We start from the raw sequence: 26714 nt of genomic DNA on the forward strand, positions 1-26714 counted from the left end.
GTGTAAAAAAAACTGTCACCACAAATTGTCTTCTGATAGCTAATATTTCGATTAGACACGGTCTAATTGAATTAGAGTAGCCTAGGTAGTGCGGCCATTGGCTGCAGGGCTGGAGGCTCCGCATGGCTCTCCAAAAGCTCCTCCCATGACGCTGAGCTGGGTGTGTGAAGTGAAGTGCATCTTATAAGAGTCCTTGAACCTCTCATGTCCACGCGCCATATTCTGAGCTGCAAATCCGTATAGTTAACCTCCTTCCATCACGCGCAAGGGAGGGAGGCGCACAGAGGACAGACAGAGAGAAGCAAGGCGCACAGCGGTGGGTCGCCTCCTTGGCTGAGATTTGACTTGGGACTCTGAAAAGTCTGCTCTTTATTGCCAGATTAAAACGATGCAGTTAGAGAACATCCTTCCCACCGCTAGCATAAATTTACCCAAGACGTTTTACAATCTCTCGTCGTCGGACAGTGCCAACAACAGCCCGGGGGCATCGTCGCAGATTGAATATCAAGAAGTCGACCGGACAGAATCAGAGTCTAGTAGCGCCCCTAAGAAGTATCTGAGCGGGGTGGCAAACGGGATGCTGGGTGAGGGAGAGGGGGACACCTTTGCCGGGACTAAAACCGGTTCCGATGGGAGAAAAGGCTCCCCGGTTCTCGGTGAGGATGACCTGACGAGCGGCAGACGTTACAACGTAGACGAACTTGGGTCTGATAGATACTTCATCTCGTCTTCCCAGGCGAGTTCCGACATGGCAAACCCGTGTTCCCTCTTTCCGTATGCAGGACAGACCGGGTCGGTGTACACCGGGTCCAGCAGCTCCAGGTACCCGGCCTCTCTTCATTACGGATCTGTCCTGCCGCCCACAGGCTTCTCCTCCTCCTCCGTGTGCACCGGCCGGAGCCAGTTTAGCAGCGGAGGGTACCAGTTCGGCCAGGGGCCCGGCTGCCTGTACCCGTCCTATCCCGGGGCGGGTTCGGGTATTGGCTCCATGGCTCTGCCGGGGTCTGCCGCCGGAGCCAGGGCGCAGGTGTATCTGTGTAACCGGCCCTTGTGGCTCAAATTCCACCGGCACCAGACCGAGATGATTATCACCAAACAGGGCAGGTAGGCAAAGACGCACTGCTGTGGGTTTAGTGGGCCTAAGACGCAGTATGTGATAGGCCTATATCATATAGTGCAATCCGTTTGTATAGCCTACATTTCGTGGCTTAACCTTTTGCATTTTTGTGTGTGCGTGTGTCACTGTCACATTTGTTGCCAACGTTTTACGCACGCATGGGCAACATATTACGCACAAAATCCATATATTTTATTTACACCATTTAGGTTCAGGTGTTAGTTTAGAATAAATTGTGAATGCACAATTCCCTAATTGGCTAAATATGAATCACCAGTGGATTTGATTGGGCTATAGATTTGTTGTTATTCAAGCTTTTGGCTTGTAGCCACACGGGGAGACATGCAATGCCAACAATATTGTTTTTTAACAGTTTTGCCAATTTTCCCGGACACATATGTTGACTATTCATCTTTCTCATCTTTCCAGGCGGATGTTTCCATTCCTCAGTTTCAACATCACCGGCCTCAACCTCACGGCTCATTACAATGTCTTTGTAGAAGTTGTTTTGGCAGACCCCAACCACTGGCGCTTTCAAGGAGGGAAGTGGGTCACTTGTGGAAAAGCAGACAATAATATGCAGGGTAAGTTACAGAATTAACTAAACTTAGTTTTAATATGTCTCTTATTATATAAATGTTTCAAAATTAAATCTTAAATAAAAATAAATAAAACCTGGAGAATGGTACAGAATTACGCATGACACAGCTTCAGGAATTAATCACATTTTAAAGCATGAAGTAGGCCTGTTGGCCTAATCGGTTCCTTATAGGCATTAAGTACAGAATATTTGAATTATTTTTGGACAAATAGGCAGTTTTACTTATTTCTTTTAACCTTTTTTGTTTTGTTTAACATGGAATCCGTATTTTTATACAGTCATTTAATCACTGTATAATTTAACATGAAGTGTCAAATTGTCTTGGGGAACTAGTGTGCTAGAAATTAAATTGTTGACTATTCACACAAAAGCACTGTCATTAAAACCTGCCAAAATATCTACATTCATTCATATTCCATTTTTGTGTGTGAACATGTTTGTTTATTTTTGAGAGGCATTATATCAATATTGAAAGTATTAATATACTTTGAAGAACAGTATTCAGTTTGTCTTTTCTTTTGAAATATTTTATTCCAATTAAATTAAAATGAATCAATGCAGGTTAATTTATCACCATCAATTGATGACTTTATTTCTGAAAATAAATATGAATGGATATCAGAACAAAATGTCCATAATGGAATGTTTATTCAAATTGACCAATATCGTTATACCATAGCCTTTGAATTATTAAAATAAAATCATCGGATTCATTATAATTCACTGATTTGAGGATTTGCAAATTTAGATGAGAAATAATTTGCACACATATAAACACATTTTGTGTCATATTATTGATTACGTTATTTGTACTTCTCTCTTTTTTTCAATCTTAGGAAACAAAATGTACGTTCATCCTGAATCTCCAAACACTGGTGCTCACTGGATGAGGCAAGAAATCTCTTTTGGCAAGCTGAAGCTGACCAACAATAAAGGGGCCAACAACAACAACACACAGGTTAGATATCTCTCCCAGCATGTCAGTGTCTGTTATTCTCAATCTGTCAACTATCTAATTATAAATATTATTTAAAATATCATTTATACAACAATATTTTACTTTGTCATGCAATTATTATTATTATTATGTTTAAACCAACTAATACCTGTTTCAATTGAATAAAGAATAGCTTGACTAAAGCTTCATTGTTAAATGGAATGGCCTTTATTTGGCTTAAAACACACTTCTCCCTTGCAGATGATTGTCTTGCAGTCTCTTCACAAATACCAGCCCCGGCTTCACATTGTGGAGGTGACAGAGGATGGAGTGGAGGATATGAGCAACGAGGCCAAGACCCAAACCTTCACCTTCCCAGAGAACCAGTTTATTGCGGTCACTGCTTACCAGAACACAGATGTACGTGGATTAGTATTTATTTATTTGAATATGAGTTGGACATTATTTGGTTATTCAGTGACAACAAAACAAAAAATATATATAGAGATTGAGATTCACTTTAATAGCCATAGTAAGTAATCAGATTACAAACAAGGAATTTGACTTAGTGCAAGTATGCAAGGCAGCGTTCACATCAATAGTATAAAGCAATACAGAACGAACAATCACAATTTAAAGTGCAGTCCTTTAAAGTGACATGATGGGGACGGGGGCAGGGGTAGGGGGAAGGATAATGTCAGTGGGGGACTCAGGGGACACAGGGGTGGTGTGGGTTGGGGGGGTTTGGTAAAGTCCTTATTCGTGGGGGCTTTTGGGTCTTGAATTGTACTGAAATTATTATTTTTTCATCAGTCTTGATCATTTCTCCTTAGTCGCATAATGCAAAAGGCTGTGTTATGATGCACAGCAATAATGCATGATTTGAATGCGTCTGTGTTTTCAGATCACACAGCTGAAGATAGATCACAACCCATTTGCCAAAGGCTTCCGGGACAATTATGACTCGTAAGTGTCTTGCATCTCAAGCAAAATGTGGTTTGTCTGTTGTTCTGTGGCTGTGCCTGTGTGATGCTTATTTTGGCTGCTTGCTTCTCGTAACATCGCGTAACTCTTCACCGTTCTCTCTTCCTTTCCTCATCTGCTGAACAGGATGTACACGGCCCCAGAGAGCGACAGGCTGACCCCGTCCCCCACAGACTCGCCCCGCTCCCACCAGATTGTCCCCGGGGCCCGCTACGCCATGCAGCCTTTCTTCCAGGACCAGTTCGTGAACAACCTGCCCCAGAATCGCTTCTACACCGGCGAGCGGGCCGTACCTCAGACCAACAGCCTCCTGTCCGCCCAGGGCGAGGACCTCGGCGCGGCCGCCTCTGCCCAGCGCTGGTTCGTCACGCCGGTCCAGCAGGCGGGCTCCAACAAGCTGGACCTCTCGTACGAGAACGACTACTCGGCCGGCGGCCTGCTGTCCTACGGCATCAAGCCCCTGCCCCTGCAGACGTCGCACGCCCTCAGCTACTACCCGGACTCTGCCTTCGCCTCGATGGCGGCGGGCTGGGGCACCAGAAGCTCTTACCAGCGCAAGATGACCACGGGCCTGCCCTGGTCCCCCCGGCCCAGCCCCCCGGCCTTCCCCGGCGAGGACCAGCTGGGGGGCGCCAAAGACAAGCTGCCCGAGGAGAGCGCCCCGCCCGCCTCCACCTGGATCGAGACGTCCCACTCGTTGAAATCGGCGGACTCTACCGACTCCGGCGTTTACTCCATGGTCTGCAAGAGGCGCAGGCTGTCTCCCGGGGGCTCGAGCACAGAGAACTCCCCTACCATCAAGTGTGAGGACTTGAGCACGGAGGAGTACAAGGACAACCCAAAAGGCATGGGTTATTATGCATTCTACACGAGCCCCTAAGACTGTATTTATTGAAACTGAATATAATTCTTTGGTTTTATTATTGAGTGCACTCCGTTCCTTGTTAATGTCATTCTTCTCTTTTCTCTAAAGGTGCCAAAGCTTAGTGTTCACCCCAAGCAAGCTGCACAAGGTTATTTTCCCAGGCCAGCCCCTCTCCCACATACCTGAGCAGAAACATGCATAGTGATTGGTGTTTTTGAAAAAGCATGTCCCTTTTCCTTTATTTTAATATTTTTAAATCTTTTTTTATTATTTTTAACAAATGTGAATTCTTTTTTTTGCATATTTAAGTCATTTTTGTTGTACAGTATTCGTGCACTTTAGAATGTGATGTAATCTTGTACAAAGTGTCTTCATGGAGGTGTTATAAAATGGGTAATAAAACAGCTTTTCATAAAGCATAAGCATTGTCCAACTGTCTTTCGCTGTATGTTTTATTTTCTTACATAATTGCTGTGTGACAGTCAGTGGTCTGTGTTCAGTTCAATATTTTTGCCTTAATCAACTGTAAATATGGAAATAAAACATGCATTTTGGAATGTATAAATGGCTACTTTAGAAACGAATAAAAACCCCAACATGTGATTGAAAAGAAATTGAAATTTTCAGTAAAATCTCAAATTAAATTTGTGTGCTTTATTAAGCTGTGTGTGTAAAGCAGGTGACTGACTTTGCATGTTTTGGAGGGCACAAAATAAGCCCTTTGAAGGGTTGCATGCCATCAAATTGACACTGCAATATGTTGAAATATAAAATCCATCCAGCCTGGAGGGACAATTAGGAGGCTAAATTCCCGTTGTGCCCATAAGTTATCAGCAACTCATTAGATCTATAAAATGTCTAATTTGGCCAAAGTCATTCGACACAAAGATATTGTTTTGGATAATGTATTATTATTATTATATAATATAATAGAAGAAATAATACCCATGGCCTCTAGTCACGAAAGAGCTGACTGAGCAATCATTTTACGCTACAATTAAGTGTAACAAAATCACACTATAGCTCACAAGTGTTATTGTACCAGACTTGCATCATGAGTCATGACATAACATACTGTAGATCTAATTAGGCCAGATTGCACACAAAAGCACACAATCCCTTCACTCTGTCATTGCCATGGTGTTATCACACATTTTAGAACTTTTCGCAACTATGACTTCTTATGTGAGGCATGTGTACCCCCCCCCCCCCCCACACACACACACACACACACACACACACACACACGTGCACATACATCTGGTGGTCTTTCTAAAACTGGATTATATCAAATACATGAAGAGAAAAGTCATAATAATCACCCGGGACCCTCTAAGCTCATGCAGCTCCTGTTTTTGTTAGTGAAAATGGTTCTGCCCCCCCCTCCCCCCTCCAAAGGATCCTAATTTGAATTGATTTACATACTCTAGAATTCTAATTAATTCTGTTGTCAGATTCCTTGACAAAGTGAGAAATCTAACTAACTCCAATTAACACGTACAAGGTAGAGTTCTTGATTGCCCTGGCCTCTCAGGAAAGCTGTAAGAAATAGGCTCTTGGGGGGTGGGGGGTGGGGGGGGGGGGGGGTAGGTGTTCTGTACATTCTGTGTTTGTTCTTGTGCATGTCAGCAAATGGTATTTATGAGCATCTGATGATGTTTTTTCCTCACTTCTCATGTTCTCTTGACCTCTGATCATCAGCGGCTGTGAGGTGGAGACTATAGCAGTCAAAGTTGTGACTGGACAACCACTTGTATAGAAGGGGAGGTGGAGAGTTGGAGACAAACGATAGTAATAGAGCTATACGGACAATCTGAGGGGGGGGGGGGGTCTGATTCTTATCTAATTGAAATTGCTGGAATCTGTAATTAAAACAATCTTGGATCTTTCTCTTTGATCATCCCCAAAAATAACTAACTTTCTCAGTCTTTTGATATCAACAAAACACATTTGCCAGCTTATATTTACATTTATATTACACATCTTACAGTGAAACTAGTGCAATTTACTGCATCGTTAAAATTGTGGCTATTGGAATGTATCTTTCCTCCAGCGCACACACACATATAACCCCCAAAACATATGTATTTCTTCAAAGAGGTCATAGGTCGTACAGGGTCACCTGCAGTGCAGCATCCCTGTTTTAAGGCCTTGTCAAGGGCACTTTGGCATGGATGTTGGGCACTAGATGTAATACCTGGAATACACTCTCTTGTCCATGTCAGGAGTTGAACCAGCAACTCGACAGGTTCTGATCAGCCTACAGACCACTAGGCCAACTTGACATTGCCTCTTTGTTGTGTTGCCAATACGCTCTCAAGCCAGTCTATCTCTCCCTCCATCTTTGAACGCCCCAGAGACAGTCTGTACTTCAGGCCATAAAAAATTGGACAGATGAAGTTGTCATCTTCCAAAGAAAAAACTCAGACCGGAAGGAAGTGCGATGGTATTCAACCAATCACGACACATGTTCACAAAAATAAATGTATAAATAAATACAAATATCTTCTCCAATCTCCATTTCTGCTCAGCAGCTAGCTAGGACTTGACTATCATTTTACCGTCTGATGATCTATTAAGCGCAGTGGCGTGCCTGACCAAGTTGGTGCCCTAGGCAAGATTTGTGCTGGTGCCCCCCCTCCCCCAAAGAAAATATAATAAAAATTATATCGCAGCGAATTCCACCACTGCAGTGCAGGCTCAGAATCGCCCTTCCCCAGTGGCGCTGGAAGTACTTTTAGGAAGGGGTGCTGTAAGGAAGGGACTCTCGGTGCTGCCCGCAAGGGCAAGGGCAGCACCGAAGAAAATTTTATGTTTTTTGGACTTTAATCCATATTTAGAAGAATATTTCATTTTAAATTAACATTAGGATTATACTGTTGTGATGTCATTATTCAGTATCTTCTCCTTTTCTCACTCACTTTCATATAAGCACTTGCTCTCCCTTTAGTCGTTTTACACTACAACAGACAGCAACACAGGCATAAACACTGAACTTATTATTATTATTATTATGGAAAACCAGATTATGATGAAAATCAAACACTTTTGAAGAGAGGGCATATTAAATAAGATCAGAGCTGGGAAGCACAAACTGTTTTTTAATGCATTTTGTTGGTGGTATAAACACAAGACAGCCAAATCCAACAATTTCGAAAATCCCATTTCTTGCCACCAGGGGGTGCTGCAGCACCCTCAGCACCCACCTTCCAGCTCCCTTGCTCCCCCCCCACTCTGGGAAAAAGCTCCGAGCAGGTAAAAGGGGGCGCGGCCGCGCAGGGGGTGGGGTGGTATGGATTAGGGACCATGGTGAAAGTGCTGCAGCCCAGGCAGCCAGAAAGCCAGAATTAGAAAAATGATTTCACTATTATTTAAAGACTTAAGATGTTGTTGTGCTTATTTTTTGTCTACTATTGTAAAATAATAGTAGGCCTATTATCATGAAAAAGTATTTCTAAATTTTTTTTTTTTTTTTACCCTCTCTGGCGCCCCTAACGGCTCAAGCGCCCTTAGCATTTGCCTAGTTCGCCTAATGGACGGCACGCCACTGATTAAGCGACTGCACAGGGGACACAGAAGTGGGGAAGTGGGAGGACAGATGACTGCCTTATTTTGACCGGATGTCCTGCCTTATATTTTCACCAACTTTGAGAGCTGCTGAAATACAGACTGGTAGCAGGAGCATTTGTAAATTGTGGGAGCTAGCGAGCGTCTGTTCTTCCGAAGCTACGTTTCCACTACAAAGATCTTTATAGTCTTTTCACTGTGTGAAGGCATCAAGACCCACTTTATGTGCCAAGTACAATAAATACATACATTTGTTTACTACATTGCTGCAGGGACATATTGACAAATAAACATATGGTAGTAGCATAAGTAGGTTAAGTAACTAGCACATGATCTGGCACATGCTGCTACAGTGACAACATGACCTTACATTCAGCGTAGGGCAACATAGCCATCTGCTTGATGTTTAACTAAGGATGATCACAAGCAGCCTCCAGCCTGTCGGTGAACGCAGCTCACTAAATAGCATCTGATCATTTAACTTGATGGATATCCCTTGACTTAACGAGAGGTGATGCCCCTGACTCCAGAAGCCAGCAACAGGTCGATATAGACTAGTGCCTTTCTCAACCATTCATGCAAGAGTTACAGTAATCAATAGACAGCCCCTTACAGCATGCCTCCACAAACTCTGAGAGCATGTTGACTTATAGGAGACGTGCGCATTGGGATGAGCACAAAGTGATGAATTGACCCCCTGTACTCTGCTGCTGCTGCTGATGTTAACATTGCTAGCTACAATCTCCACGATTGACCGCATTTTGTTGCAGTGTCTGTTATACAAGGGCCTAGGACTGTATTGGGAGTTCACCTGCGTGAAAACCACTCAGAGATATATACAGGATTTACAGAGAATGTATCATTACAAGAGAACTTAAGTTCAGTCTTTCTTCCTTTGTATTTCTGTGTATCTGCACGTGTGTCTGCAGTTGCATGTCTGTGCCCCTAGGCCCTCCTTGGTGACCATGATGAGGAAGGCCAAGGAGGCTGCAGAGACATTGTACCCAAGGAGGGTTGACATCCAAAACCTGAGGCAGTTTCCTCACCTTCAGTCACACACTATTACTGCTCTCACTGACTAAATATGGCCAGAGGCCCACATGTTTCTGGGTCAAGATTTTTTAGGACCCCCCCCCCCCCCCCACACACACACACAAAAAGCAACCGACAGTAGCCAACAGACGGGCAAGACTGAGGCGGTGGTGACTATGTTTCCTCTTCACACTATATATTTCCTCTTTTGCTGTGTTGGTGAAACGTCAACTCTGTCAAATGATTAAAATAACCGCCAAACTGATTATCTGCAGGGACAAACTGAACCTCACATGGCCACTCCTGTTCTTTTGTGATGCATTCACCCACGATCCAGCTAACGGACTTGATATTGTAAAGGCTCTAGAAAACCCATTGGACGCTACAGTCCAACCTGAAATGATGCACAGACAGTACTATTTAACTTAGCATGTACATTTCATGTACATTCAATGTAAACTCTTATTTAACTCCGACTGTAAATTCATGTAAATCCACTGCCTATTTAACGTCTATTTAACTCAGTCTGTAAATCTCATGTAAATCCAACGTAAATTCCTATTTATCATGCACAGAACACTTCACCACTCATGTACAACATATTGTATATATTTACTCGATTTGATTGCACTTGCAACTTTGCGATTGTCTTTAGTTATCTTCCTACTTCTGATCTCTGTATATTGATGTGACCGCTACGCTGCATATCCTCGTATGTAACTTGCATACTGTGGCAATAAGAGTGATTCTGATTCTGATTCTGATCAAACAGTGTACTACTGTACTATGTTATGTGGTAAGGGGCCTTCAGGATCGTTATTTGACCTAATACAATAATAAATACCACTGCACTAATTCCTGTCATATGATGAGACTCCCCAAATGTCTTTCCCCCCCCCAGTATGATATGCATGTTATTTGTGTTGGGCTTTGAAATTGCTATTGACAAAAATGACAAAAGCCCTCCTTTTAGCTTGCCTCAGGTGTTCATTTCGACGACACAGCACTTATTTAGTGTCTCTCTCTCGCCATCGGAAGTGTTTCGTCAGCAGTTCCCGATGTCTTACAGGACGGGTGTAACGCTCGCAGGTCCGTTAGAGTGAGACCCGGGTGTGAAAGGAGTCTCAAGTTAGCGAGGCCACAACTGTTTGGAAGAGGGCGTTGAGTGTTAGCAGAGAACACAGAGGCGAGAGAAACCAGAGGCGCGTAAGGGAACTCGTGTCAGTGGCCTCAGACTGCGTGTGCGGCACGCAGGCCACGCAGGGCCCTGGCTCGGCTCGCTGGCGCGTGGCTAATGCCAGATAGGGTATCCCGTGGCTAAGCTGCACTTAACGGCGCATTGATTCCAGACCCCTGCCCCCGGAGGGCAGGGGGACGCACCTCAACAGGCCAGACCACCCCCCCCCCCCACCACCATTTCCCATCTCCAGTCCACAGCGTGCCCCCCTACCCCCACCACCATCTATCCATCCCTGTCGATTTGGGTACACCACACTGGTCTGTGGTCGTCTTCACCCACCCCCTCCTACAGTATGAGTGCCCCAGAGGAGATGAGCAGGATTCAGGGGCACTAAGGCTCCCACCAGACCCTGGGTATGCTTGGGTTGAGGGTGGGGTTTGGGTTTGGGGACGCAGAGGCAGCCAGTTGGAAAAAAGAAAATCTGTGGCCAAAATCAATGCCATTGGCACTTTGATGGAGCGCTCCGACAGATTTGGGAATTCCACAGTCCCCTCCGTCCCTCCCGGTGTCCCTCGGACGTCCTCACCACAGGAGGAAGAACAACATCCCCTAAACCTTCAGGGACAGAGGGCCTCTTCAGTTATAAGCAGCCTCTGGCACAAAACATGACCCAGTCAATACTCAAATGCGTTGCCTCTTGTAGTCTGCAGCCAAGGGAAGAATATCTGCAAATCATAATAATAATAATAAAAAAGTACAATAGCATTATTTAACCATCATACGTAATATTCCGCACAACTGCACTTCTTCCTATAGCCTTTCCCCCTTTGAAGCTGTACAAAGAGAAAACTTTCTCGAGCAACGTCGGCGAGCCTTTCGCAGGTTTGCATCTTTTCAAGTGAGTCCCAGCACAGGTGGAGATGCCAGTGTGTGGTGCTTTCTTCTTCCACTTGTCTAACTTCTGACTCATCTCCCAGCTGCGTGGTGCGCGGCTGCATGTTTCAGGAGCGCCGCACGGCACACGTCTTTGTGCGCTAATAGGCTCTCAGCATCTTTTAAGACTCGGGGTACAATTAAGAGGTGATAGTTTGATCTCCCACCTCGCAGCTCTATTTCGGAAGCCGCCATGTGATTATGCCGGGGGTTGGTGAGGGTGGTGGGAGGGGGGGGGGACGCTATTTAAAGGGAAAAAAAGCCCAGGATGAAAACTCTTCTGAAAGAACAGACTACTTCTTCTTGCTGTTTTGCATCTGTCTGATTTCTTGTTTGAATGATTTTGCCCTTCTGTAAGTGACCAACTGCTGTGATCACAAACCCCTTTTAGAATCATAGACAGTGTTCAGTTCACTGCCATTATGCAGCAGGAAATCAGATGCTGTTCACTCATTTTCAAACTCATGTGCGAATCTTCATCATGTAGGTCATCATCACCACATTGGTCTGGATGAAAGGATGCCCAGATATGGGTTTCTGCGGACCGGACCTTTCAAACGAATGGAAAAGGCCAAGATTATTCCACAATATACTAACCCCAACTAGACCTATTCTATTGATATCGATCTATTGATTCTACGTTTTGAGGTTGTGAAGGTTGTTGCGTCAGTTTGTAAATACAGACACAGACATAATCGGTTTTTTTGGTTTTCAAGTCAGTCAAATGTGTGCTGTAAAAAGGTAAATATGAGGATGAACTCAGAATATGAACTCAGTGTGTGAATGCAGTAGGGCAGTGCAGTGGTTCCTCGTACCTGTGGTACGTGGGGCTCTCCCTCCCTCTCATACTTTCATATGGTGTTAATTCCTGAGGTGGTACAGTACTTGCTGTAAAAAGGTTGAGAACCACTGGCCTACATGCTTTACCACTGCCTTCTCACATGGCAACAGAAAATTGATTGATGCAGCATTGCCATCTACTGGTAAGAATCAATCACTACATAGTACATAGTAGCCTAATTGGTCTTTTTTTTATGCATGATAAATCAGAATCAGAATCAGAATCAGAAAGACTTTAATAATCCCCGGGGGGAAATTGGGACAAGTCACAGTTGCTCGTTCACAAAACACACATAGCCTAAAATAATACACAGTAGTAGTGCAGTAGTAAAATAAGCAGAATAAAACACAACATAGCATGGAATAAACAGTATAGGCTAAACAGTATAAACAGTATAAACGTTAACCAGTATTAATGCGATAGGAGCAAAATAGTGGAGTAGGCTACGTCTAAGTAAGCAAACACGTAGAGTAAGTATACCTTACGTGTCAATTGACTTTATTGCACACTGAACTTATATTATTCGGCTTGCCCCATACGTTACACGTGGCTCAGCCAGGCACATTTTCCAGTTAGCCTATCTTTATTGCACACTGAACCTGTATTATTATTCGGCTTGCCCTATAGGCCTACGTTAAACGTGAACGTGAACGTGAACGTAAACCCAAGTCAAGAGGGTCTAGATCAGTGGTTCTCAACTGGTCTTGCCTCAGGACCCACATTTTCCCTTAGTCATTAAGTCGCGTTTTATACCGCTCAAAGGGGTCCCTTGACCTCTCACCTCAAGATATCTGAATGAGAATGGTTCTATGGGTACCCACAAGTCTCCTCCTACACACTAATCCCATGCAGTCTTTGGCACACATTTTTGCATGCTGTATAAATATCGTTATCGTTATCTTTGCCTATTCCATTTGAATATTTCTGCATACTGGGGTTCCTAAACAGTATTGGAATGATATAAATTGGGCATGACTGGAACGCTGACACTCGTGTGGATTTAATTAGCCCAATCATATTCATGTGTGATGATGTTAGTCCCCATAATAGCCATTTCATAGTGACAGCATTTTTTTTTTAAACTTGACCTCACTGTATAAAATGACATTTGTTTTGTTTTGTTAGTAAAAAGTACTTAGTGTCTTTGTCTTACATGTTTCTGTAGTATGTGTGTTGAGATGACAGACATGCTCAGAGAAAGTGAGCAGAAAGGCTCAGAGTGTTAGTTATGCAGCGCAAACACTAAAATATTGACTTAACATAATTTTTGTTTTGGGTTTGTAATAAGCTAAAATATTTACACTGTAGGACATTTTTCTCACAGGAATGACACATGATGATGATGACATACAGGCCATGCCGCAGGATATCTGCCTAAGCAAACATCCTGTAAGTGTAACAATGTGTACAGATGGAGTGAAGACGTGTCTGTCCAGATCATATTGTACTCCACTCTCTATACCACCATGCTTAATCGGTGTTATGATGATGAGGGGGTCTTTGGACAATTTTCTCCCCTTTCACTTTAGCAATAAGTTCATACAAAGCTGTGCTCTTTAGTAAATGTCATGTTTTTAATGTGTAAAGTGGAAGGAGGGGAGCACTTCCAGTGTGGTCACCCTCAGGCACCACACTGTGTTCATCTGGGCCTGACCGTATGTAGCCTAACTATTTTTTATAAATAATCATGAGAGGTGCCCTTTTCCCCCCACATGAGGACCTGTCCCCCAAAATGTCGGTGCACGCCAGTGGCTGCGTGGCCTCGCCCGCAGCGCGGCTGCTGCGTGGCCTCACCTGCCTTATTCTCCCTCTCTCTCTCGCTCTCTCTCTCTCCCTCAGTCTCTGTCTCTCCCTCTCCCTCTCCCTCAGTCTCTCTCCCTCTCCCTCAGTCTCTCTCGTGTGTGTCACTGATGACATCATCAGGGATGTCACAATGCCGATGTATGACAGCAGTGATGACGTCATCAGTGATGGTATGACGTCACTGATGGTATGTGATGGTATGACATCACTGATAGATAGATAGAGATCTGAAATGGATGTGCATGTAAACAACTGTATTCTCTGACGATTTCTAAAACACAACAGGGGTAGCCTACGGACAGTGTTGGGCTCATTAGTCAAAACATTTAATATATTACTTGTTACTCGTTCCTCTTTTCAAAAGTAATATTATTACTTGACTTACTCTCTGCCAACCAACAATTCATTACACTACTCTTTATATTACTTTTCTGTTGCACCCCACAAAATTGCTAATTGCGTCCTTTCTCATCAAAATTCAGACTTTGCATGTGCATACGTGTGAATATAGGCCTAATCGCTTTGCCGGTAAGCGAACATCAAAGCGCTCACCAAGAAGGCACAACAGGATGTACTTTCTTCGGCGGCTGAGGAAGTTCAAGGTGCCAAAGGCAGCATTGGCACTTTTCTACACCTCCACCGACAAATCCATCCTCACCTCCTCCATCACCGTCTGGTATGCTGCTGCTGCCCGCAAGGACATCTCCAGACTGCAGTGCATCATCCGCTGTGCTGAAAAGGTGGTTGGGTGCAGCCTGCCATCCCTTCAGGACCTACACACTGCCAGGATACTAAACTGGTCTCAGAAAATCATGGCCAACCCCACCCACCCAGGACATAAACTCTTCAGGTCCCTCCCCTGAACCTCTCCTCACAGGGACAGCTTCTACCCAACTGCCACCCGCCTCTTCAATGAGACCTGAAACGTTGTCACTCCCTCCCCCTTATTCCCCTTTTTGCTGGGGACCCCCTGAAACCCCCTCAAGGACCCCTGGGGGTCCCTGGACCCAATTTGAGAACCACTGACTTAAAGGACTTTCACTTTGCACTTTACGCCACGGTCTGTCAGTCATGGTTTGCATCACGTTTTGTGTCACGAAAGTGACATCAGGCCGCAATGTCACTTTCGTGGTGTCGACCGGGCCGGCGGCCCGATACCACGCCACCCCCCTCACACACAGACATCCCCCACCCCCAGACACCCCCCACCCACATATACCCCCCACACACAGACACCCCCCACCCCCATATACACACAGACACCCCCCACCCCCATATACCCCCCACACACAGACACCCCCCACCCACATATACCCCCCACACACAGACACCCCCCACCCAGCCCCCACACAAACACAGACACCCCCCACATCGATATCCATATCGATATCAAACATTACAAACACAACACAACAACAACAACAACAACAACAACAACAACAACAACAACAACAACAACAACAGCAGCAACAACAACAACAACAACAACACAAGGGGCAGGAGTCCCACCAAACTAGATTATGGCCTGATAATCTAGTAATTTATAATCTGTGATTGTTTTCTGTTTGACTCCATCCTCTGCTATTGATGTGATCGCTGTGCAGCATACTTATGTCAAATCCCTCCTTTGTAATCTGATTCCTCACTAAAAAAAATTATCTTGAATCTGCTCACATTCAAAAATCCCAGGGAAGTCTCTTGTCTTCAACAATTTGTGACTTCATTACTGTCAGATTAATTAGGCAATATAATAACCCAGCATCCTCATCCAATATGTGACTGTGTGCATTGTCTATTTTTGCCTCTAAAACCTGGCCTCTTTTCTGCCGCGATGGTAATTCGCTGTTTCTCAGGCGTCACTCAATAAAACATCATAAATCTGCATGACAAAAAGCCCACTTGGGACGGGGGGGCGGACGGGGCATTAATGAAATATCTCCCCCCTCCCACTGGAGCGTTCTCGGATTTAATTGGCTGTGAATGCCGGCTATTGAAAGCCTATTGGTGTAGAAGCACGTCACTCACCACGAAGGAGGCGTGTCTTTTCCGCCTCGTTCAGTAGCTGAGAGCACAGCACAGCTAGCCCTGCCTAGACCTCAGTTCAGAGAAGTGTCACCCAACTCCGCCGTTCATCACCCCGGCAGAGAAAAGAGGCAGAAAGGCAGGCGACAAACAGGTGAAATGGACGAACCTAGCGAGCAAATGAGACCCCTCCTGTCAACGGTGAGTACCGCACCCAGCACACGTAGCCTACCATAGTTTTTATTTGCTCCCTCGTTGTCCATGTTTGCCGCTTTCTTGCCCCAAACAGTCGGAGAAGAAGAAGGGATGCTTAATGGGAGTCAGATTCGCAGCCACCAGCCGGGGCGCCTGGCTGCTGCTATTGTTAGCCGGCTTCTAGTCTAGTTGACACGTGGCACACAGGGGCAAGTTGTGTTTATAAAGCCACTCATTCATCTCATTTGGAGGCGTCAATTCAAACACGTTGTTTGTGTAGTTTGTTTTTCCCGACGAGTTCTTCTAACGCTAAGTCCATGAGTTCATCTGCATTTGTTTCTAGATGCTGCTAGTAGCTAATGTGCGTTAGCCAGCCAGCCAGCCAGCCAGCCAGGCAAAGTGTCCAGCCTTTAAGTTCTGCTTCTGAAACGTTACTGCTAGAAAAGATGTCCTCACGGTGGCAGGCAATGCTCATATTTCTGCAAGGCAGTGTTTTTCAAGCACTTTGGTCAACTTGAATGTCGATATATAACCTCTGGCGTTGTCTTGACAGTAGTTTACCTCTGCCTATAATTGATTACCGTACCTTGCTTTGTAGCATTCTCTCTCTCTCTCTCTCTCACACACACACACACACACACACACACACACACACACACACACACACACACACACACACACACACACACACACACACACACACACACACACACACACACACACACACACTCTCTGTATCTCTCTCTCTCGCGCGCATCTACAAGTTCAACAGGTTCACTAATTCTTCCACTGACTGAATGAAATGTGTCCTAACAGGTCAGTCAGTCATAAAGATCTGCTGTGTATCTTTGGCTTACAGATTGGAGTAGTAGTGCAGAAACGAGACGCTAATTTGCATATCTAATGCGCCCAAAATAGACCCGCGTTCTTGTGCGACATTTCCAAGAAATGCTGCTAATTTTACAGTGAACGCTTGTGCAATAAATAGACTTAAAACGGAAAGAGACGCAATTCTGCGCAGTGTCGACTCAAGACATGCTGGAAGGAGGATACACTGCAATACACAGCACCAAACTCTTGTATGACTCACTTGCGTTGAGTTGTGGCGAGACGAGGGGTCGACCCACATCCTGTCTGTCGAGTGTGACGTTACCTTTTAAAGTGACAGATGGGTTGGTGGACTGACTGACTGTGTCAACTCAAACAGCAGTCAAACCCCCAAAAAAGAAACTGCTTCCAGAGCTAAGTTTACTCTCTGACATCAATGTCAGCGTAGGTAGCGAACTTTGACCTGTGTGTGTGTGTGTGTGCGCGCGCGCGTGTGCATCTGAGGAAACTGGACCCCTGACTGCCCAATAAAGGGGAGTCACTGGCTAGCTGCTTACGTCTTCCCCAGGCTAAAGAGTCAATGCCTTCACTGTCATACAAGTCAACTGCTTGATTCCTAATGGAGTCTCGTGTGGGCTCATTAACTATTTCTCCGTCAGAAGAACGCTGGCCTTGAAGAAGACTCCATTGTTCTGTCACTGCCTGGATGTCTGAAACCTGACGCCAGGGTGGTGCAAAGAGCCGTCTCTTTCCTTCTGTTACTCCGGCCTTGCTGCTGCCCCTACCCATTCTATATCATTCTATATTCTATATCAAAGAGAAACGGACGAGGAGGCTTTGCTTCTCACTGGACTCAGAAATAGGGCTGGGCGATATACAATTTTTTTTATCGATAATATATAAAATCTTTCATATCAGTTGATATTGATAATTTTCTTTTTAATTAGCTTTAGCTATTTTTTTTTAATAAAGACCACACCTAACTTTGGCTAGGTTTGATGCATGGGCCCTACATGTTTTCAGCCAATGGTGTTTACTGAACACTTAAGCCCAATTTATGCTTGGTCTGGCAACACTCTTGAAACCGTCGCCGACAGAAATGAAGACTTGAGTCGACACTTTCAGTTGTCGACGAGCGTGTCTGCTACCTAGTGAAATGTCTTGTGTCGCTGACTACGTCACATAGTGTCGCGCAAGTGTGATTGGCTATATAGACGGCACACGCGCATGACTTCCTTGTTTTGGTTTTCGCTCGATTTGAAATGAATGAACGTGTCCCCCCGCTATTTTTTATCAGCCTGTCCTTGATGTATGACTTTGTGAAAATCACAAAGAACAACGTGACCAATTTCCCAGAGAGAGAGGAGGTGAGTTGTGTGGTTGTGTGTCGTTTATATGCGGCTGCAGCCGACGTGGGTTTCACTGTGCATTCCCTCTGCTCTCCTCTTCTTGGCTGTCTGCTGCGTTCGAGTGTCACGTGACCGTTGAACCGAGGCGACCGTTCACTGAAGTATAAATGAGGGACACTTTCTTTTTCGTCTGCGACCGTGTGCTGAGCGACACTTTCTTTCTAAGTAAACCAAATTAAGCTTTAGTGTCCAACTTGGCACGTGGTCACCCAGGAGTTAATGGATCTTCTTTGGTTTCAAGATGGGATGTGAAAAAAAGTGTGTGAGAATTTCTGAGAAACCAATATGACTTGGATCTTCCCCAGGCATTCATCACATTCTCAGTGACGTGACGTCCATTTGTTTACTAGCAAATGATCTTACTACCAAATGATCTTACTACCAAATGATCTTACTACTAAATGATCTTACTACCAGAGGATCTTACTACTAAATGATCTTACTACTAAATGATCTTACTACTAAATGATCTTACTACCAGAGGATCTTACTACTAAATGATCTTACTACCAGAGGATCTTACTACTAAATGATCTTACTACCAGAGGATCTTACTACTAAATGATCTTACTACTAAATGATCTTACTACTAAATTATCTTACTACCAGAGGATCTTACTACTAAATGATCTTACTACTAAATGATCTTACTACCAGAGGATCTTACTACTAAATGATCTTACTACTAAATGATCTTACTACTAAATGATCTTACTACTAAATGATCTTACTACCAAATGATCTTACTACCAGAGGATCTTACTACTAGGGCTGGGGGAAAAAATCGATTCACCTAAGTATCGCGATTTTTAATGTCACGATTTTTTGGATCGATCTTTTATTCCAGAATCGATAATCGAAAATTAAAAAAAAAAAAAAATTTTTTTTTTTTTTTTTTTTTTTTTTTTTTTTGGTGCTTGCAGTCAGGCCACTCACTGAACAGCAGGCCAGGCGCCGCCTACTGGTTTACTAGTGGTTTTATTACTTTATTAGTTAGTCTGAAGTAATAATTACACTTCAGGGTTAAAGTGGGTGCATCTCATTGTAAAATTGGACTTCAAACGGCCCAAATCTGGCTTCAAACGGCCCAAATTTCACACGCGTTGGCCCATATCGGCCTGGCCTGCTTGGTATCTAATGCCCGGCCTGAATTATGATCCCAGTCCGCCCCTGTTTTTAACTATATCGCCCAGCCCTACTCATGATATATAATATACAGTCTCTAGTGTATGATTCAACTTTTCCCATGTTCTAATCTAGTGTAAAAAAGCAAACAAACTGAAAAAATAAAAGAAAAAAATAAACAAAAATCGCAATAAATCGTAATATCGAATCGCAATAATCGTAGAATCGCAATAATCGTGAATCGCAATATATATCGAATCGGCACCAAAGTATCGTGATAGTATCGAATCGGGAGATAAGTGAATCGGCACAGCCCTACTTACTACTAAATGATCTTACTACTAAATGATCTTACTACTAAATGATCTTACTACCAGAGGATCTTACTACTAAATGATCTTACTACCAAATGATCTTACTACCAAATGATCTTACTACCAGAGGATCTTACTACTAAATGATCTTACTACTAAATGATCTTACTACTAAATGATCTTACTACCAGAGGATCTTACTACTAAATGATCTTACTACCAGAGGATCTTACTACTAAATGATCTTACTACCAGAGGATCTTACTACTAAATGATCTTACTACTAAATGATCTTACTACTAAATTATCTTACTACCAGAGGATCTTACTACTAAATGATCTTACTACTAAATGATCTTACTACCAGAGGATCTTACTACTAAATGATCTTACTACTAAATGATCTTACTACTAAATGATCTTACTACTAAATGATCTTACTACCAAATGATCTTACTACTAAATTATCTTACTACTAAATGATCTTACTACCAAATGATCTTACTACTAAATGATCTTACTACCAAATGATCTTACTACTAAATGATCTTACTACTAAATGATCTTACTACCAAATGATCTTACTACTAAATGATCTTACTACTAAATGATCTTACTACCAAATGATCTTACTACCAGATGATGACATGTGTGCTCTGATGTGGGTTCACAGCATTAGTGGCCATGTCTCGTCTCATCTACAGCATCTCTTTCTTGGCACTTTGCTGTCCCGAAACAAGAGAAAATATGGAAGTACTTGTCCCAGGATGATGGTACTTATTTGTTCTCATACGGTTGTATTAGCGTCAGGCTACTTCTTTTAGTTGCGAGAACTGAACAACACTTCTTTCTTGATACAGTCTTGGAAACACCGGCTCTTCTTTCTACTTGTGTGCTGCATAACCACCAGAATGGCGTGTTTACTGGAGCTCACACAACACTACTATATCTTTGGGATGTGAATGAGCCGTGCAGTTCTATAGTACAGTACAGTATGAATGAATTGTATGTATCAATGTGTAGGATTGCTATTGCAGTTTTTATTGCTGCCTATTTTAAAACCATCCTAAAAGTGATTCTGCTATGGCCTGAAACATGGCTATTACAGGCTCAGAGAAGATACTGCCCAGGGTCAGTGAGGGAAGAGGTGACTGCCCAGGGTCAGTGAATGTTTTAGGAGGCTGGCTGCATGACATTGCGTTGCCCTTTTAAACACAGAATGATCCTCTTTGGAGGTCTAATAGTGTGTCTTTGGAGGTCTAATAGTGTGCTGTTCTGTTCTGTTCTGTTCAGCTGTAATGTTCATATAACATCCCTACACAATAGGCATGCATACAGCAGCTACATATGAGCAGCACAATAGCGAGCCTGTTTGTCCATCTTGTATACAATCCTCTCTCTGTAGGGATGAAATGTACTTTCACCAAGTAGGCTAATATTAACGCCACACAGTGCAGACTGAGAGACCATAAGCCTGTAAGTGCTCTCTGGAGCTAATGACTAGGCCCACTATACCATGATGACTGTGGAAAACGATACCATTGTGTGTGTGCCCTTGCTGCTCTGTAGTTTTAGAAACATGTTCAATCAAAGGATTATTATTTTTATATTTTAATTTAATTTAACCTTTTATTTATCCAGGCAAATTTGACTGAGTTTACTTGCTGTGTTCCACTTCCTCTTTTTTTTTTAACTTCCTCTGATGCTTCGCATTCACAGCTGGGAGCTGCCCAGCCCAGTACAGGTGCAGTCTTCCACTGTTGGCCACTGACACTCTACCGGAACATTACCCATTCCCAGAGCAATTTAGAGAGTGAGTGGCATCAGCGGAGGACTAAAATGCGTGACTCATTTGCCAATGAGCAGCCAGGAAGGGGTCTCGCGCTACTTTTGAATGCTAAAATAAAGCTGATAATGTACAATTTGATAAAAATAAAAAAAAACACTTTCAAAGTACAACACAAACTGTCCATTTTGCTGCAACACGGCAGTGCTGCTTAATCCTGGACCTTACTTCCTGGAACTCTTGAGAGTAAAAAACTGGTCCATTGGAGTGAATGGAGTTGTCGCGACTCTTCTATATACATGGCTCTGACTGAGTGCCCATTCCCTTTCCATATTCATATTTTAGTCTACAAGCCTCCTTCTCTATCCTCTCTGCTACTGTCTGCCGCCTCGACTACAATTTGAGAACTAATTGTGACTGAGTTCTTGTAGAACTGTTTGACACATGGCACTTCCCTAGAAGGTCATTGTATGAGCACACAGGCCACACTAGTCGATCAGAGAGCTGACGATTATACTGCTTAAATAGCCTAGCTGGAGCTTTGTGTTTGTGAGGAGGACTGATCTTATACTGTCTCTCTGGAGAGCATTTCAAAGCTCATCCAATGAAAGAAGCGCTTAGAAAACTCATCAGCCCCGCTGAGTAGCTAAGTGGCTTCATGCTTGTTGATGGTACAGTGGAAGCTTGGCTTTGTGGTGGGTGCTGTGATGATAGGAAGCAGACTGGGTAATGGCTCTTTGAGAGGTCCACCTCTGTCCCAGAGACCTGCGTCTTGTTTAAGTACTAGGGGGGGTATGCACACGGCACACGCACGCCTGTGGCAGAACATGTGCATGTTCAGTTCAGTCACTGTCAATGAGAAGCTGAACGGCATTACAATGGAAGCGCATTGTGTTTATGTTCCTGAGGCTCAGGCATATTATCTTAGAGTTATCCTTGCAAACATAGTGTACTCTGTAATGCTACAGCAACGATATACAATACAGTAATTAGAAGCTTTCTTTACTTTAATGTCTTAGCGTAGCGTAGCCATCTCTTTGACTGTTTTGTCTGTCGGTTCTCAGTTTGCTTTAGAGACTTGCAACTATAGAGCTGTAAATGTTTACTTTTGCAACTAGCATGCTTACTTTTGGCACTAAGCCATGTTGTGATTTTGTGAGCTAACTGCCTGGATAGCAGTCATATTTGGACATTTGATAAGTATTGCATTCTTTCCTGTGTTTAGTGGTGAGCTTATTGTTGTTGCATAACCATTAACCACATGATGACAATTACCAAATTGGGGTTTGGTTAGATGAAAGTAATGGACCCACCACCATGCCATTATTCTCATATCACACTACACTCACAGACATTCATTTGTGGCCAGTCTGCAAAGCTAACTGCTTTTACTCACTCTTAGCTGGCCACTTACTTGCAGTCCTGTACGCTGGGCATTTTTTTAAAATATTTTTTTAATTTATATTATATTATATATATTTATAGGATGTAACCGGCAGGCACGGACTGCATAATCGGGCACGTCGGGCCAATGCCCGGTGGCCTGGCCTGGCCTGCAAATTTTTTTTTTTTTTTTTTTAATTAACCAAAATTAACCAATTAACTTCGAATATATTCGAACATTTTAGCAGGCAATTCAAGTTCGTTCGAACTTTATTTTGGGAAAAAGGGACGGCTCTAGTCTCTGTGTGGGTTTTACCAAATGCAACCAATGGAAAAGCATTAAAACGAGCTTGTGAGTAATTCTCGTAACGCCATTCGACCTCACAAGGTTGCTCCTCAGCCAAGCCAAGTCACTAGGGCAATCCATATGGTGGAAAGGTTTTCTTGCGTTCACTGGGGGTGTGGGGACGCCGCTGTGTCCCGGCCCGGCCTTCTCTCCCACGCCTTATGTGGGGGGGGGGGCCCCGGGGCGGGGGGCATCGGTGCTCTTCATTGGTCGAGGGCTGCCGGTTGGTTTAGAACAGTTTAGGTAGGCGATAGATTAGCTACAGCCTAAGGCTGACCTGTTATAGTGTTCAGGCAAAGATCAGACTAGAGCAGAGTAGGATAGGCCAGATTAGGCTGTAGATTAGCTAGATACTATGTCCCAGTTAGCTCTGGTTAATGCTTAGAGTAGTCAGTTGTCTGATCTCCCCCCCCCCCCTCTCTTTCTCTTTCCCCCGCTCCTTTCCCTTCTTCCCCCTCCTGTTCCCCCCTCTCCCACATTTCCCACTCCCCCCCCGCCCCCTCTCTTTCCATGCTCTTCCCTCCCCCGCCGCCTCTTCCCACGTTCCCCCTGCTCTCCCTCCCCTGCACCCTCCCACCTCTCCTTCTCTGTTCTCTCCTCCTCTCTGTCCTCTCCCCTCTCTCACATTCCCCCTGCACTCCTTCCCCTGCACCCCCCCACCTCTCCTTCTCTGCTCTCTCCTCCTCTCTGTCCTCTCGGGGGGGGGGGGGGGGGGGGGGAGGAGGGGGCGGAGAGGTCTGTTCCCTCCCCCGCCTCCTCCTCCCTCTCCCCCTGCACTCCTTCCCCTGCACCCTGGGATGTGGGACGCTCCCCCTGCTTCTCTACCCTGGCTCTCCCTCCCCTGCACCCCCATCTCTCCTTCTCTCCTCCTCCACATTCCTATTTTCTCCCCACCTCCCCCCTCTCCTCCGTCTATATTGCTCATTCTCTCCCCACCTCCTCCCTCCCCCTGCTCTCTTCTCCCCCACACCTCCCCTCCCTTCCCCTCTCCTGCTCTCTCCTCTTGCTCCTTCCCCACCTCCTATACCCTCCCCACCCCATCACTCTCTCACATTCCCCCTGCTATTCTCCCTTCTCCTGCGCTCTCCTCTGATTCCTATATTTTCTATATTATCAATTGTTCAAATGTTATCTTTATTCTGTATATTCTTGTTACTGTTGTGTCAGCTAGAATTAGCTAGACATACTTTCTGTGAAGCCCTCTGAGACATGCTTGTGAATTAGGGCTATATAAATAAACTTGACTTGACTTGACTTGACATTCGCCCTCAATCTGTCAGTCAAACCTCGAAATTCATCCCCTACCCCCGTCTGTACCCCCCCATGCACTACACTAAACCCGGAAAAGACACACGGCAGACGTGCTGTGTATTTCTGATATCGTTTTGTTTAATCTTGGCTTCCTCTGACGTGAGAGAGGCCGGGAGAGAGTGCTTCCAAGTCGGACTGATAATATAAACAACATCATTTGAGCTTATCCAGGTAAGATATTAATAAAGTAATGACACATTCAGCGGGAAACTAACTATAATTAAGACATGTGCCAACTTTGACGACGTTTGGTTCAGTATTTTAAGAGCAAACAGGTTTTTTTAACTTCCTGAAAAGTTGCTGTTTTGGAGATTCGAGGTCCTGCCGCGACAGCGACGATATGCTTTCCTCTGCTAATGAAAAACAAAAGTTGGTGATGGCATCACTACTTATTTCCTTATGTGGTTATATAGGGTTGGGAACTTTATACAGCAATAATCTACCGTATGACGACTCACTGTAATAGATATTGTTATTTGATTTGCAGATAATGTTTCCTTGGTTTGGGCTGGACAATTTGCAACCACCCCAAACCTGCAAAATATCTTTCTAACCCCGACCACATATCCACAAGGCAAACATGCATGGGATATGCCAATATCTAGGCAACTGTCTGTGACAGTAAAACTCCATCTGTTGTCTTAAAGTTGAAGCTTTCTTCTGGTTGTCTCACAGATTACTACTATGGCATACTAGTATTGTATGGAGTACCACTAATTATACCAGTTTTCAGGATATATAAACCTCTGTTCCAGTACTTGATGCCATGTCCTTTTGAGCAACTCTCTCCGCCGCCCTCAAGAGCAATTGTTGAGGTGCCCTTGAGCAAGGCACTAAACTTGTGAATGTATCTGTGTGAATGTGAAGCAGGGCGTTCGTTGCTGCAAAAGAGCAAGCCTGCTCATCTGAAGTAATAATATTTCAAGTAAAAAAAAGGTTCCTTCAGTTTTTGTAACGTCACAATCACAAATACACACCTGAAATAAATAAATATGTCACAGCCATAGATCATAGATATAGTTATGGCAGAAAATCATTGTTGTGACTATGTAGGTGTAGTCTGTTTGTACAAAGTCTCTAGTGGGCAGTTAGTTTGCCTGGTGGCGAAATGTAGATTCAGCCATTAGGTGGCAGTGGCACCCTCTCCTTTCCTCCCACTCCCTGTATTATTTCTCTGATTAAGTGGGGTAATGAATTTAGGCTCTGTTTTACCCCAGTATTCTGTTACATCACCACCACACGGCCATCTTGGTGGGAAATAAATAACAGGTGATTGTAATCAATTAACAGGTGATTATTACAATCAAAATGAATGACACAAACAGACAATATAGTGTGTGTTGTAGTGCCATATTGGAAAATACCTTTTGTGACATCATGGGAAATACTATGAAGAGGTCTTGTGGTTCCTATGTGGAAGTGATAGCATACATCACATGCTGATCACATGTAGCACATCCACGGGCCTCTGCTCTGGGTTCCACACTTTGTCCTTGAGCAACCACATTCTCTTTCCTTAGCTGCTTATGATGCAGAGATGTTGCCCACTTCTGCAACAGTACCAGAGGACTTTTTAAAATCGTGAACGGGGAAGAAATGAGTCCTGGTCCTCTGTGGGATTTCATTACAGGTTTGCTGAAAGACATCGTCCAACCTTCAGGCTGCGATGTAGAGATTATGAATCCATGTCACCGGGCCTGAGGCATAGAGGCTCCTTATGAGCGCACACACACACACACACACACACACACACACACACACACACACACACACACACACACACACACACACACAGACACACACAGACACACACAGATATATGTGCCTCTTCAATACACAGTGCCCTCTGTGGAATGCAGAGGAGACACGTGTGTCTGTGTTTCTATTTATCTGTGCTGGGGGCGGGCCTTCATGTGTGACCTGAATACCTCCCCGGGGGAGCGTTTCTATGCCCTCCGTGTGTGTGTGTGTGTGTGTGTGTGTGTGTGTCTCTCCTCTGTGTGTGTGTGTGTGTGTTGTGCGTGTGCGTGCGCGTGTTTGAGCTCTTGGCTGGCTGAATCAAATATTCATGGTGGCAGGGGATTGGCTGCTGAGCAGAGAGAGCGGGCTGTCATCAGGGTAGAGCGGAGCAGCGT

At 44.3% G+C, this 26714-nt stretch overlaps 2 protein-coding genes across 3 annotated transcripts in view; both read left to right on the plus strand.

Moving 5' to 3' along the window:
- The first annotated feature begins 228 nt into the window (after window positions 1-228).
- On the plus strand, window positions 229-5070 carry eomesa (eomesodermin homolog a). 2 transcript variants are annotated; one of them, XM_083645630.1, is made up of 7 exons: window positions 229-1104; window positions 1547-1701; window positions 2555-2676; window positions 2917-3075; window positions 3560-3621; window positions 3766-4484; window positions 4613-5070. In XM_083645630.1, the coding sequence occupies exons 1-7, from the start codon at window positions 389-391 to the stop codon at window positions 4624-4626; spliced, it is 1947 nt and encodes a 648-aa protein (XP_083501756.1). In that variant the 5' UTR covers window positions 229-388; the 3' UTR covers window positions 4627-5070. The 2 variants fall into 2 exon arrangements, with proteins under 2 accessions (XP_083501756.1, XP_083501755.1); XM_083645629.1 differs by having other exon boundaries at window positions 3766-5070.
- Window positions 5071-16004: 10934 nt separating this feature from the next.
- The window catches only part of LOC310784777 (sodium bicarbonate cotransporter 3-like), a 79594-nt gene continuing 68884 nt past the window's right edge, over window positions 16005-26714 (plus strand). The window contains exon 1 of the mRNA XM_083645823.1: window positions 16005-16083. Within this exon, the coding sequence (XP_083501949.1) occupies window positions 16042-16083 (42 nt within the window). The 5' untranslated portion in view covers window positions 16005-16041. The remainder of the gene's footprint in view (window positions 16084-26714) is intronic.

Source organism: Poromitra crassiceps (assembly GCF_964638095.1).
Source record: "Poromitra crassiceps genome assembly, chromosome: 11".
In the NCBI taxonomy this organism is placed as follows: Eukaryota; Metazoa; Chordata; class Actinopteri; order Beryciformes; family Melamphaidae; genus Poromitra; species Poromitra crassiceps.

Bases quoted from the DNA above. Each gene is read 5' to 3' on its own strand.
- eomesa (XM_083645629.1), top strand. From the start codon at position 389: ATGCAGTTAGAGAACATCCTTCCCACCGCTAGCATAAATTTACCCAAG. The intron at 1,105-1,546 runs GTAGGCAAAGAC...TCATCTTTCCAG, and splicing joins ATTATCACCAAACAGGGCAG to GCGGATGTTTCCATTCCTCA. The intron at 3,076-3,559 runs GTACGTGGATTA...CTGTGTTTTCAG, and splicing joins CTGCTTACCAGAACACAGAT to ATCACACAGCTGAAGATAGA.